Source organism: Oncorhynchus masou, chromosome 17, assembly GCF_036934945.1.
Source record: "Oncorhynchus masou masou isolate Uvic2021 chromosome 17, UVic_Omas_1.1, whole genome shotgun sequence".
Taxonomy (NCBI): domain Eukaryota; kingdom Metazoa; phylum Chordata; class Actinopteri; order Salmoniformes; family Salmonidae; genus Oncorhynchus; species Oncorhynchus masou.
In genome coordinates, this window is record NC_088228.1 from 29,694,520 (window position 1) to 29,708,391 (window position 13,872).

General features: G+C 42.0%; 1 protein-coding gene across 10 annotated transcripts in view; it reads left to right on the forward strand.

Moving 5' to 3' along the window:
• The window catches only part of dtna (dystrobrevin, alpha), a 35,298-nt gene extending 21,619 nt beyond the window's left edge, over positions 1-13,679 (forward strand). For 6 of the 10 annotated variants that reach the window (XM_064992971.1, XM_064992970.1, XM_064992975.1 and 3 more), the window contains 10 exons: positions 2,396-2,483; positions 2,797-2,897; positions 5,235-5,348; positions 6,640-6,736; positions 7,864-7,884; positions 8,581-8,740; positions 8,867-8,956; positions 9,048-9,132; positions 11,692-11,821; positions 12,093-13,679. In XM_064992971.1, coding sequence (XP_064849043.1) covers positions 2,396-2,483; positions 2,797-2,897; positions 5,235-5,348; positions 6,640-6,736; positions 7,864-7,884; positions 8,581-8,740; positions 8,867-8,956; positions 9,048-9,132; positions 11,692-11,821; positions 12,093-12,143 — 937 coding nt within the window. In that variant the 3' untranslated portion in view covers positions 12,144-13,679. Of the gene's footprint in view, positions 1-2,395; positions 2,484-2,796; positions 2,898-5,234; positions 5,349-6,639; positions 6,737-7,863; positions 7,885-8,580; positions 8,741-8,866; positions 8,957-9,047; positions 9,133-11,691; positions 11,822-11,940; positions 11,980-12,092 lie in introns of all 10 variants that reach the window. The other 4 variants (XM_064992973.1, XM_064992979.1, XM_064992977.1 and 1 more) reach the window with 2 other exon arrangements.
• The last annotated feature ends 193 nt before the right edge of the window (positions 13,680-13,872 follow it).

Below are 13,872 nucleotides of genomic sequence, written 5' to 3' on the forward strand. Positions count from 1 at the left end.
ACCTTGTGAAAAGGGATGTATTCAAAGCCTTAATTTTTTACCCGTATACCAACAGGTGCCTTTGGAAAAATTCCCTCTTCTTTGTGGTTGAATCTTTTTGAAATTCACTGCTCAACTGAGGGGGTACAGAGATGAGGTAGTCAATCAAAAGTCATTTTAAGGGCCTTACGTGTGGCGCAACGGTCAAAGGCACTTGAGGTGTCACCACAGACCCTGGTTCGATCCCAGGTTGTGTCGTCACCAGTTGTTACCGGGAGACCCATGAGGCAGTGCGTAATTGGCCCAGCATCGTCCGGGTTAGGGGAGGGTTTGGCTGGCCGGGATTTCCTTGTCCCATTGCAGTCTTGTGGCAGGCCGGGCACCTGCAAGCTGACTACGGCCACCATCAATGGGACAAGACTGTAAATACCAATTGGATATCACAAAAAGGGGTAAAAGTAAACCCCAAAAAATATATAGTAATTTGAAACACTATTATTGCACACAAAGTCTATGCAACTTATTATGTGACTTGTTAAGCAAAGTTTTACTCCTAAACTTATTTAGGAATGCTATAATAAAGGGGTTGAATACATATTGACTGAAAACAGCTTTTCATTTTTAATTCATTTGTAAATGTCACGACTTCCGCCGAAGTCGGTCCCTCTCCTTGTTCTGGCGGCGTTCGGGGGTCGACGCCACCGGTCTTCTAGCCATCGCCGCTCCACCTTTCATTTTCCATTTGTTTTGTCTTGTTTTCCCGCACACCTGGTTCACATTCCCTCATCAGACTAAATGTATATTACCCTCTGTTTTCCCCCATGTCCGTGTGTGGAATTGTTCTTTGTGTAGGGTGTTACACTACAGGCTGGCTTGCACTTGGTTTGTTTCAAACCTAGGTTTGTTTGTTTTGTTTAATCCGGTTCATGTTACCGTGGTTGTGCTTTGTGCTGCCTCGCCTGTGCCTTTGGGCCAGGGTGTATATTAAAGTTCTCCAGTTATCACCCATCTCTGCTCTCCTGCGGCTGACTTCCCGGCAACCAGTCACTCACCCCGTTACAGTAAAAAATGAAAAAAACATAATTCCACTTTGACATTATGGGGTATTGTGTGTTGGCCAGTGACACAAAATCTAAATGTAACCTAAATTCCGTCTGTAACGACAAAATGTGGAAAAATCAGGGGGTTTGAATAGTTTCTGAAGGCACTGTATTCACATTGTATTTACACCACGCCTGGCACGGCTCTCCCTTTATTAATTGGAGCTACAAGCCTTAATACTGCATACACTACTCACATCAAGCAGAATAAATTAAAAGTGTCTATTCACAAACCATTGACGTGTCTTTTAACAGCTGACATACAGTAATGGAGCTAAGCCATTAGAAAATGTAACACTTTTTTCATTCACCATAATGCTTTTGCCAGCTGTTGTGCTACTTAGCAATCATTTTTGAAGGCTAAATCAACATTATCTTGCTCATGAAGTTGTTACAGGGCTGTAGAAAGTTGCATTTGTTTTGCTCTTCACGTAGTAAAAATCTAGTTTACTGCCCTAGAATTGTCATTTTAATGTGCTTATGATGACAGCTTGGAATTTGCTGCTTTTCCTTTGCTTTGATAAGTCGCAGTAGTCAGTTCTTTTCAGAGAACATCTGTGTGTTTATGTTTGTTCTCTATTAGAACAACTTGGGCGTTACATTAAATAGTTTGATTGGATTTAGATTCTTGGACTTTAGTGCGTGTTCATGAGTTGCAATAAATGCTGTACAATAGATCTCAAAGTTTCAACAGTATTGGGATTGTTCCTTTTCTCTGAAAGGAAACTCAGACCTTAACAAAATGATCCAGTGGAAGCTACTGACCGTTTACTGAAGCATCCATCCAAATGGACTATTTTGTAAGGGTGCTAAGATTGTTGGAATCATCTGCTTTAGTCCTTGCTGTTCCTCTCTCCTGCTGCCTCCGCCTCTCTTGACTCTGTGTAGTAGTATCATCTTAGAGATCTTTCTGCAGATTAAAAATACTTACAGTTTCAACTGCATGTTACCTTCCTAAGAGTTTGTATAAGCTTAATGTTGTTCTTTAGTGCGTATAGTGTGTGTGTGTGTGTACGTGCGTTGGTATCTAGCTGCTTTAAGGCTTTGGCAAAATGGCTATGATTTGTCCCTAAATAGCATCACCAATTGACAAACTAAGTGTTTGCATGTAAATACTGTGCATTATACTTAACTAAACAATAACACAGACACACTGTTCCAATTATTATTTCCATGAGGAAATTCACATGAAATATTCTTTCCCAATGTATATACAGTAATGTAAGTACAGTACACAACTACTTTTTATATTTGGCTGCGGTAAATATATAGGTGGAAGTGTGACTGTCTCCTCTCCTCTCTCCACCTGTTAACAGTTTGCTGGAGAGCAGTAACCACCAGGATGAAGAGCACAGTCTCATCGCCCGCTACGCTGCTAGACTGGCCTCTGACGGAGCCGCCGTGGTGAGACACATGCTATCTGAGGGCATAGAGGGAGAAAATACCATGAATAGCAACCTGACATCTTTATGTGCACAGCACAAATACACATTTGTTCCAATTGTCTGTCTCTGAAGATAAAAGTTGAGCATGGGCCCTGAGTCAGGCCACCCAGTCAGGAAAAACTTGTGCCCCTAAGCGTATGAGGTGGTTTATGAGTAGCATTGAATAAGGAAATGACATCAGCAGGATTAACCTCAGTACAATAGATAATGTCATGTGTCCCTGTGTGTTATGGTAATGTCGTGATCATGTCATGTGTCTCTGTGTTTTATAGCAACAAGCCCAGCAGCAGAGGGTCCCCAACGACATCTCTTTCACTCTGGACGCCAACAAGCAGCAGAGGCAGCTTATTGCCGAGCTGGAGAGCAAAAACAGGTCAGGGATGGATTCCCTCTGAATTCGCTTTTCTCTCTCTGTTCGTCTCTTTTTTACAAACCTGCCAATCGTGCCAAATTACAAGAATGGTGATAGCTTACTTAATGTTCTACCCAATGTGCTTCTCACACAAGCTGTGGTCGCAAGTTATTCTAATAGGCTGCAGTAGGGCTGTGACAATTATGGAATTTTGGGTAACAGTCAATTGTCATGCAAATAGCCACGGTTATTATCATAATTGTAATTTTTGTTGTAAAGTGTTTTGAACTTCTAATGCATTTTTCAAAATTAGCTACGACATTAAAAAAATGCAACAACACAGCTTTATGAATGGTTTTGACCGCTTGGAACTTTTGGAAATGAAGCATATCCTCCCGACCATGCCGTTCTGCTCGTAAAATGAGCAGAACCTCACCAAACTTTAGCCACTTGTACAAATTAAACTGTTATTGGGTGAACTATATCTACTTGAATATAAAGTTGAACTCCCCTTCTTTTAAAATTATTATTACAATTGTGACGTTGTTTTTTCACAGTTATTGTCCATAATTGTCGGTTACACGATTATACATGTTCATACCGTGCCTGTGCCATCCCGGGTATACGGTATTACAGGTGATACAACATGGGGTGTTATTTTTTTTTTCAATGTTAAAAAAAGCCCCCAATGGGCCTCCCGAATGGCGCATGCGGTCTAAGGCACTGCATCACCACAGATCCTGGTTCGATACCGTGCTGTGTTGCAGGCGGCCATGACTGGGAGACCCGTGAGGCAACGCACAATTGGCCAAGGGTTGTCTGGGTTAGGGGTGGGTTTGGCCGGCCGGGATATCCTTGTCCCATCGTGCTCTAGCAACTCCTGTGACAGGCCGGGCGCATGGGGAAAAAGCCCCCAAGAATTCCGTAACCAAAAAGGGAATATGACTCTGTTTTGCTTCTTTGTTATCAACCACACGTGACTGGCTCAACAGCTGTTTTGGTGAACTACCGGTAAGCTTCACGATAAAACATGATCTAACAGGTGAAATGAAAAATGCGATTTGCTTCATCTATTTAATGCACAAGTTGACTGCAGGTATTTATTTAAAAAGTACACATTTGAAAATGTATTCAAAAACAAAACAACACATTTTTTCCTATGGTATTGAAAATCATACCATGAGCATTTCAAAATACTGAGGAATACGGTATATACAGTGTACTTCCCAACACTGGTGACAGCCCTTGGCTGTAGCCATGGGCTAACATGGTAGTACCAGAACAATTTGACAGCAAGTCAAATTACTTGATGTGGTTGTGGTAGACTTAATGTAGTCAAGCTAGCTGTTAATAATAATAATAATAATTTGGTGCTTAGGAAATGTCCTATTTCACACATGTACAAATTTGTATATTATATGCATGTGTGAACTGGAAATCTGTTTTTTTGCATATCCCAACTCCCCCTAAAGTGGTTCACGGCCAGGGTCAGCCATTATCAACAGCAACCCTGGAGCAATTAGGGTTAAGTCCCGTGCTCAAGGGCACATCAGATTTTTCACCTTGTCAGCAACCTTTTGGTTACTGGCCCAACACTCTAACTACTAGGTTACCTGCCGTCCCTAGACCCCACCTGTAAGCCAAAACACACCATCTGAAATGCACAAAACAAAACTGTACTGAACAAAAATAAAAATGCAACATTCAACAATTTTACTGAGTTACAGTTCATTGAAGGAAATCAGTCAATTTAAATAAATAAATTAGGCACTATTCTATGGATTTCACATGACTGGGCAGGGGCGCAGCCATGGGTGGGCTTGGAGCCAAGCTAGGGGCAGACAATCAGAATTGTTGCTCACAAAAGGGCTTTATTACAGACAGAAATACTCCTCCTCAGTTTCGACAGCTTATGGTAAATTATCTTGCAACAATTCTGGTGGACATTCCTGCAGTCAGCATCCCTGCAGTCAGCATCCCTCACACTCCCTCAAAACCTGAGACATCTGTGGCATTGTGTTGGGTGACAAAACTGCACATTTTAGAGTGTCCTGCACCAGTGTAATAATCATGCTGTTTAATCAGCTTCTTGATATGCCACACCTGTCAGGTGGATGGATTATATTGGCAAACGAGAATTGTTCACTAACAGGGATGTAAACAAATGTGTGCACAACATTTGAGTTAATTAAGCTTTTTGTGCTTATGGAACATTTCTTGGATCTTGTAATTCAGCTCAGGAAACATGGGACCAACACTTTACATGTTGCGTTTATATTTTTGTTCAGTTATACTTCAGAAAGTTTACATATGTGATATACTAGCTTCAACTGGCATGTGTGTACGTGTGTGTCACAGAGAGATCTTGCAAGAGATCCAGCGCCTGCGAGTGCAGCACGAGCAGGCCTCCCAGCCGCCAATGGGCACCGCCCAACAGAACCCCACTCTGCTGGCCGAGCTACGTCTTCTCAGGTAGACCCATATCAAGTTTATTTAAAAAAAATCATTCCTGACCATGTAAAGGGACATTTAAATGTGTGTGCATATAAACTCAACAAAAAAATAAATGTCCTCTCACTGTCAAATGCGTTTATTTTCAGCAAACTTAACGTGTCCATATTTGTATGAACATAATAAGATTCAACAACTGAGACATAAAGTGAACAAGTTCCACAGACATGTGACTAACGGAAGTGGAATAATGTGTCCCTGATGTCAAAATCAAAAGTAACAGTCAGTATCTGGTGTGTGGGGGGGGGGGCCCTAGCCCTCACACTCCGATCCAACAGGCCCCAGACGTGCTCAATGGGATTGAGATCTGGGCTCTTCACTGGCCATAGCAGAATACTGACATTCCTGTCTTGCAGGAAATCACGCTCAGAGCAAGCAGTATGGCTGGTGGCATTGTCATGCTGGAGGGTCATGTCAGGATGAGCCTGCAGGAAGGGTACCACATGAGGGAGGAGGATGTCTTTCCTGTAACGCACAATGTTGAGATTGCCTGCAATGACAACAAGCTCAGTCCAATGATGCTGTGACACACCGCTCCAGACCATGACGGACCCTCCACCTCCAAATCGACCCCGCTCCAGAGTACAGGCCTTGTTGTAACGCTCATTCCTTCAACGATAAACGTGAATCCCGACCATCACCCCTGGTGAGACAAAACTCTTCAGTGAAGAGCACTTTTTGGTCTGGGGCTGTTTTTTATGGTTCGGGCTAGGCCCCTCAGTTCCAGTGAAGGGAAATCTTAACGCTAAAGCATACAATGACATTCTAGACGATTCTGTGCTTCCAACTTAGTGGCAACAGTTTGGTGAAGGTCCTTTCCTGTTTCTGCATGACAATGCCCCTGTGCACAAAATGAGGTCCATTTAGAAAGGGTTTGTTGAGATCGGTGTGGAAGAACTTGACTGGCTTGCAGAGAGCCCTGACCACAACCCCATCGAACAGCTTTCGGATGAATTGGAACGCTGATTGCGAGCCAGGACTAATCACCCAACATCCGTGCCAGACCTCACTAATGTTCTTGTAGCTGAATGGAAGCAAGTCCCCGCAGCAATGTTCCAACATCTAGTGGAAATCCTTCCCAGAAGAGTGGAGGCTGTTATAGCAGCAAACGGGGGACCAACTCGATATTAATGCCCATGATTTTGGAGTGACATGTCTGATGAGCAGGTGTCCACATACTTTTTGGTCATGTAGTGTGTGTGTATATATATATATATATATATTTATATTATGGTTGTTTTTCCTCAACCAGGCAACGCAAAGATGAGCTGGAGCAGAGGATGTCTGCTCTGCAGGAGAGTCGCAGGGAACTCATGGTACAGCTGGAGCAGCTGATGCTGCTGCTGAAGGTGCGTAAGAACGCACTATGCATGCCATACAGTTTAATTTCTACTATAATATAGGTCTACTCAGTCCCCTCCAGAATTCGTGATTCTGTGATCGCAACATTTTTGCAAAAGTATTTGCGAGGGCTTGAAAATTGTACCAAACACCGCACTATTTCTGCATTAAACTGACCCTGCAGCGCAGTACAAAAAGAGGGCTCGCAAATTCAACCAATCAGCGCACATTTACCACGTTTTTTTTATTATTATTTTTTAACCTTTATTTAACTTGGCAAGTCAGTTAAGAACAGATTCTTATTTACAATGACGGCCTACCCCCTAACGCTGGGCCAATATGGTTCAATCAAGTCAAACGTCAACAAACGTTCCTTCGTCACCGCATTTTTTGCGACAAATTGGACAAAATCATTGCATATTACCATGCTAAATATCAGAATTGCCACTGCAAAATCACGCATTTTTGCCCACAATTATCCCTCCAGCTAAATCCTGGAGGGACTGGAGAGGAGAGAAAATAGAACGCACATTTCATTATTTGCCCACTAGAGGGCGCACTTCAACTTTCACTGCGGAACTTCCCTGGTGTTAGTAAATCCTGAGGTGTTGCTCTGGTCTTGACAGGTCTTCCCTTCTCATCCTCTGACCATAGCCCTTAACTCTGTCTTTATCAAAAATGACTTTGTGTTCCCCAATTTCTTCCATGTCAAGATATCGAGATATACGATTTAATTATCAGACTTTCTTCTGGTCTGTCTACCCAAGGACATTGTTTTGATCATAGGATTATGACCACTGACAATATACAACCAACATCACTTTCACATAATAAAACAGTATATAGGATAATATTCAGCCGGAGTCAGTCACAACAATAATGGATAGAATTCTGACATAAACTGCTTACTCTACTGGCTTAAGTGGTAAGGCTATCAATCTAATTACTCAACTGAAAGGATCAATGCAACTCCAGTTAGCTCTACCTAGCATTAGAATGCTAGCATCAGACTTGCTTTAGGCCTAGGCAGAAAATCCCAATAGGTTTTTACATGTGAAAGAAATTGTCTTCATTGAATGATTATGCTATTGTGTGTTTTTTGGGATGGTAAATGAATAACATCTTTTCTTAACAGGAGGAGGAAAGGAAGCAAGCTGTAAGTCTGTCTGTAAAACCTCAAAATAACTAATGCTTCTTTCAAAGAGATGTGAAGAGACTTGAGGACAAATTAATGTGATTATATTGTGTTTGTTTGTGGTTTTGCTGACAATATGTGATCAGCTCTCATTGGAAATGAAAATGCAGCAGTCAGTTGAACTAACAGCATGTTAAATGTTTAGATAATTTTGATTTCATGAAAAGTGCTACTAAATGAACTTACAATTCATTATGGCATGTGTGCTATGTTTGTTGCTCACCATTTATGGATGTATTTTTAAAATATTTTTTTTATATGCATAACCTCACACACAACAGCTTTTTCAGCACAGCTGGTCTGAACTTGAGGATTTTTTGCTCCATTACTGGGTCTTATCACATTGTAATTGACATATGGGAATGATAACATATAATTATTGGAGGTTTTAAGCAGTGAAGATGAGTAGGACCTTGAGCATTTCTTGACCAAAGCTACAATCCCCACTTTAATTTCCCCATACAGACCTATAGAGATTCATAACAGAATCATTCAGTATAAAAATAGCTCCACCAACATTAGATAGATCAATGTTGATCAAGATAATCACTGGTTGTTACTGCACTGGTGTACTACTACTACTACTACTACTACTACTGAAACAGTGACAGGAAGGGACACCTCGAGTCACACTAAAACCCCTACTTCCTGTTTCAGACTCAAGGGCCTGGCTCCCCCCGCTCATCCCCCAGCCATGCAGTCAGCCGGCCCATCCCCATGCCAACCCAGTCAGAGTCTGCCGGCACCACACCCACTCACACCCCTCAGGACTCACTCATGGGTGTGGGAGGAGACGTGCAGGAGGCCTTTGCTCAGGGTAATACACACATGCATGTATTCACACACACACATACACAACTTTCCAGATGAGAGTGAGATGAGATGAGGCCTACTCTGGTTCTGGAGAGCCACAGTCTTCACAGAGGCTCTGTTCTATCTCCAGGCCCCAGGAGAAACTTGAGAAATGACCTTCTTGTTGCTGCTGACTCCATCACCAACACCATGTCTTCATTGGTTAAAGAGCTCAATTCAGGTGATACTATAGTCTCACTGTTTCTATCTGACTTTTGAAAGTATACTTTGCTCATCGTTTCAACAGTTTAACACTGTGTTGTCTCCGTCAGAGGCTGGAAGTGAGACAGAGAGCAACATGGAACTGGTCTCCTCTCCCACTTCTGATCTTCTTGCACAGATGACCACTAAACCACGGTAAATACAGTATGCCATTGTATAGATGTCGCCGAAGAGGATGGCTGACGTTTTACATGCTCATAACCAATTGAGCTATTTTGCTAGATTTTTGTATTGTTTGTAACTTATTTTTTTACTTATTTTGTACACAATGTTGCTGCTACCGTCGATTATGACCAGCAATGACTTTTGGACATCAGAACAGCGATTACTCACCATGAACTGGAAGAAGCTTTTTCCTTTAACGAGTCTGACGAGAAGGATATACTGCTCTCCCGGGAACAGGCCCAGATCCCCGTCATTTGCGTGAAGAAAAGACAGAGTAAAAGAGGACGCAGATCGGGCTGCCTTCTGTGAATCCGTAGGCAAGCGATCCATTCTACTTGCTAACATGCTATCATTGGAAAATAAAATTGATGACCTACGATTGCGATTATCCTACCAACGGGACATTAATAAGAACTGTAATGTCTTATGTTTCACAGAGTCGTGGCTGAACAATGGCACGTATAATATAGAGCTGCCGGGATTTTCCATGCACCGGCAGAAGAGAGAACCTACGTCTGGAAAGACGAGGGGTGGGAGTGTGTGTCTTTTTGTCAATAACAGCTGGTGCACAATGTCTAATATTAAAGAAGTCATCGACGACGTTGTCCCCACAGTGACCGTACGTACATATCCCAACCAGAAGCCATGGATTACAGGCAACATCCGCATCGAGATAAAGGCTAGAGCTGCCGCTTTCAAGTAGTGGGACACTAATCCGGACGCTTATAAGAAATCCCGCTATGCCCTCAGACGAAACATTAAACAAGCAAAGCATCAATACAGGATTAAAATTGAATCCTACTACACCGGCTCTCACGCTCGTTGGATGTGGCAGGGCTTGAAAACTATTACAGACTGCAAAGGGAAACCCAAACGCAAGCTGCCCAGTGACGCGAGCCTACCAAACGAGCTAAATCTCTTTTATGCTCGCTTTGAAGCAAATAACACTGAAGCATGCACGAGAGCAGAGGCCAGATGGATTACCAGGACGTGTACTCAAACCATGCGTGGACCAACTGGCAAGTGTCTTCTCTGACATTTTCAACCTCTCCCTGACTGAATCTGTAATAACTACATGTTTCAAGCAGACCACCATAGTCCCTGTGCCCAAGGAAGCGAAGGTAACCTGCCTAAATGATTACCGCCCTGTAGCACTCACGTCGGTAGCCATGAAGTGCTTTGAAAGGCTGGTCATGGCTCACATCATCAGCATCCTCCCGCATACCCTAGACCCACTCAAATCTGCATACCACCCCAACAGATCCACAGATGACGCAATCTCAATCACACTCCACACTGTCCTTTCCCACCTGTACAAAAGGAACACTTATGTGAGAATGTTGTTCATTGACTACAGCTCAATGTGAGCAAGACAAAGTAGCTGATCGTGGACTACAGGAAAAGGCAGGCCGAACAGGCCCTCATTAACATCAACGGGGCTGTAGTGGAGTGGGTCTAGAGTTTCAAGTTCCTTGGTGTCTACATCACCAACGAACTATCATGGTCCAAACACACCAAGACAGTCGTGAGGGCACGACTGAGGGCACGACAAAACCTTTTCCCCCTCAGGAGACTGAAAAGATTTGGCAGGGGTCCCCAGATCCTTAAAACGTTCTACAGCTGTACCATCGAGAGCATCCTGACCAGTTGCATCACTGCCTGGTATGGCAACTGCTCGGCGTCTGACCGTAAAGGCGCTTCAGAGGCCAAGCTTCCTGCAATCCAGGACCAATATACTAGGCGGTGTCGGAGGAAAGCCCATAAAATTGTCAGAGACTTCAGTCGCTCAAGTCATAGACTGTTTTCTCTGCTACCTCACGGCAAGCAGTACCGGAGCACCAAGTCTAGGACGAAAGGCTCCTTAACAGTTTCTACCCCGAAGCCATAAGACTGCTGAACAATTTCTCAAATGTCCACCGGGCTATTACATTGACCCCCTCCCTCTTCCATTTCTTTTGTACACTGCTGCTACTCGCTGCTTATTATATATGCATAGTCACTTCATCCCTGCCTACATGTACAAATTACCTCAACTAACCTGTACTCCCGCATACTGACTTGTACCGGTACCCCCTGTATATAGCCTCGTTTATTGTTATGTTATTGTGTTACTTTTTATTATTTTACATTTTTTACTTGAGTTTATTTGGTAAATATTTTCTTAACTTTTCTTGAACTACACTGTTGGTTAAGGGCTTGTAAGTAAGCATTTCACGGTAAGGTCAACACTTGTTGTATTCGGCGCATGTGACAAATAAAGTTTGATTTGATGCAGTATGCAGTATGTGGATCAGTACTTGACTTGGGCAGAAGCTTACCGGAACTGAGTTCTTGCACCTCATATAGAATATTAGCTCAAAAGTATTGAGGGTTTTCTGCACCTGAATATAAATGGTACCGGCAACCAAAATGAGTACTGTCACCTATTTCAGTCTACGTCAAGCACTGGAGCAGATCTAGGAATCTATAAAGGCTGCACAATCATATACAGTAGATTTTAGTATGGTAATGTTGGATTTACCTCCATAGTGTTGGTGGCAGGAACACTGGTGGAGTTGAGGAGGAGTGCTATGAGAACGACCTGGTTCAGGTGCTGGAGGATGAGCTGAAGATGGAGGAACTACTAAAACACAGACAGGAGCAAGAGAAAACCCGCATGGTGAGCTATGGTTAAATATATTTAAAATGAGGGGAAATAGTGCATTACAAAACATATTCCTAATATTATTCTTTGAAATCTTCTCTCTTCGTCTTGGCTATGTTCCTGGTGCTATACAGGTGACATTGCAGCAATGACCATGCTGAACCAGTTTTGTGGTTAAGTAGCCTAATTAATTTCTCTGTGGTCTTCTACATCTTCTCACAATTTCTCACTACACTATATGCCAACTCAGATGGGCAGAGTATTTAACTCCCTATCCTCTGAACAGGTAAACAATATGCGAAGCAACAAAAGTAGAAAAACACTGGAAGATGGATGAGAAGAGAAGGCACTGAGAGGCTTATGAGGAGATGATGGTCCGCGAGCATCTCCAAGTCAAGCTGAAGAAGAAGTGACAGGAAGGAAGGATCAAAGTTATGACACTGCTAAATCCAACAATAGAATACATAGTTATATTATGTAAAGATCTATTTTTAAAACCAACAGCATATTTAAGTGAATACTGTGAACCGATATGGAGAGATCATATAACAACAGAGCTGTCTATTATACCACCGGTGCCATAAAACCAAGTAACTTTATTGGGAAGTATTTGTTGATTTTTAATCATATTATGTTTAGGTAAGAGCTGTTGATGAATTGTAAAAGTATATGTTGTAGGTGTATGGTGGACAAACCAGGCCGTTGTGTTTCAGTGAGATTGCTTTTGAATCCAAATATTTACCTGGTGTATGTGTAAACTGAGGCAAAACTGTCTATAACCTAGAGGTTAGCTATAGTATGTCTGACCGCTATGACCAGGTTGGCCTACCAGTCCAAGGATTTTTAACTACTGGTGTTGTTTGGCTTTTGTATGTGTTGTTTGACCTTTTATCTTTGCTTTTAACCAATTGAAAGAGTGGCTTGTCAGAGAATGTATTTCTTTTGACATATCTCATATTGTGTGCACTGCCTTAGCTGATTAGCCTAGCTCACCTTTGGATGGGGTACAGACAAACCTTCAATGCAACATGTAGCAAAACATTGTTTCTGCCACTGTTAAAATGCAAATGTTCATCACTGTCAAAATCACATTGTTTAATTCACCCATAAATATAGTAGTTAAATAGTACTAGCTATATTAGGTAAGAACTTTGTGGCAGAAGGACAATGTTATTTATGTCTTCTGCATTTTGTGTTTGCCACATTGCATATTTTTACTGAATTCCACATGGTGTATTGCGCCTGTAGGTGATACTAAGCGAATGAGACCGTATAGGAAGAACAAGCTGAACTTTTTATAAATCTGATGCTGGAAAGTGATATTGTCTACTGAGGGATTTTGTTAACTAATAGCTATATGTTGATGAAGAGTTATAGTTGAGTTTATTTTATTAATACTTGCTTGAGATTTAAAGATGTGATGACAGACATGAAATTGGAGTAGGAAGTACAATACCTTAAAGAAGAATGGAATGGAAACATTGTTCATAGCACTTCAGTTTCAAAGGTTTACACTTGCAAGAACGGAGAACATTGTTTGTTTCCCATGTTTCCGAATCAATATCTACTGTCTTACCATACATTTTGAAGTTGCTTTGTCATTTAAATGTTCTGACCAAATTATTTGCATTTTTCTGCTCACTCACACACAAATCACTCTCAAACATACACTCAAAGACGCTCACAGTCACACTCTTGATACCTGAGATCTGTGTGTGTAAAATGTTACCCAGTCACTTTTAAAGAAGTGGTGCAAGCCAATTTGAAATCATAAATGTGTGAAATATATGTAGTATGATTTTCAAGCTAGTTCATATCAGTGATTTTGCATGCTGGTGATGATGCATAATAAAGAATTGACACAACATGAGAATGTTGTCTCTATGAGCTCTTTCTTGCTTCTTTTTTCCATCACTTATGAAAGGCACCTGGCACTGCATAGCCTGGAATCAACTGAAACAATGGTGAAATGGAGCACATCAGTTTGGATTCTGGGCTAGCACTATGAATTCCCATAGGCGTGGTTAACTGCTCCACATTTATTATCTGACACTCGTTCACTGCTG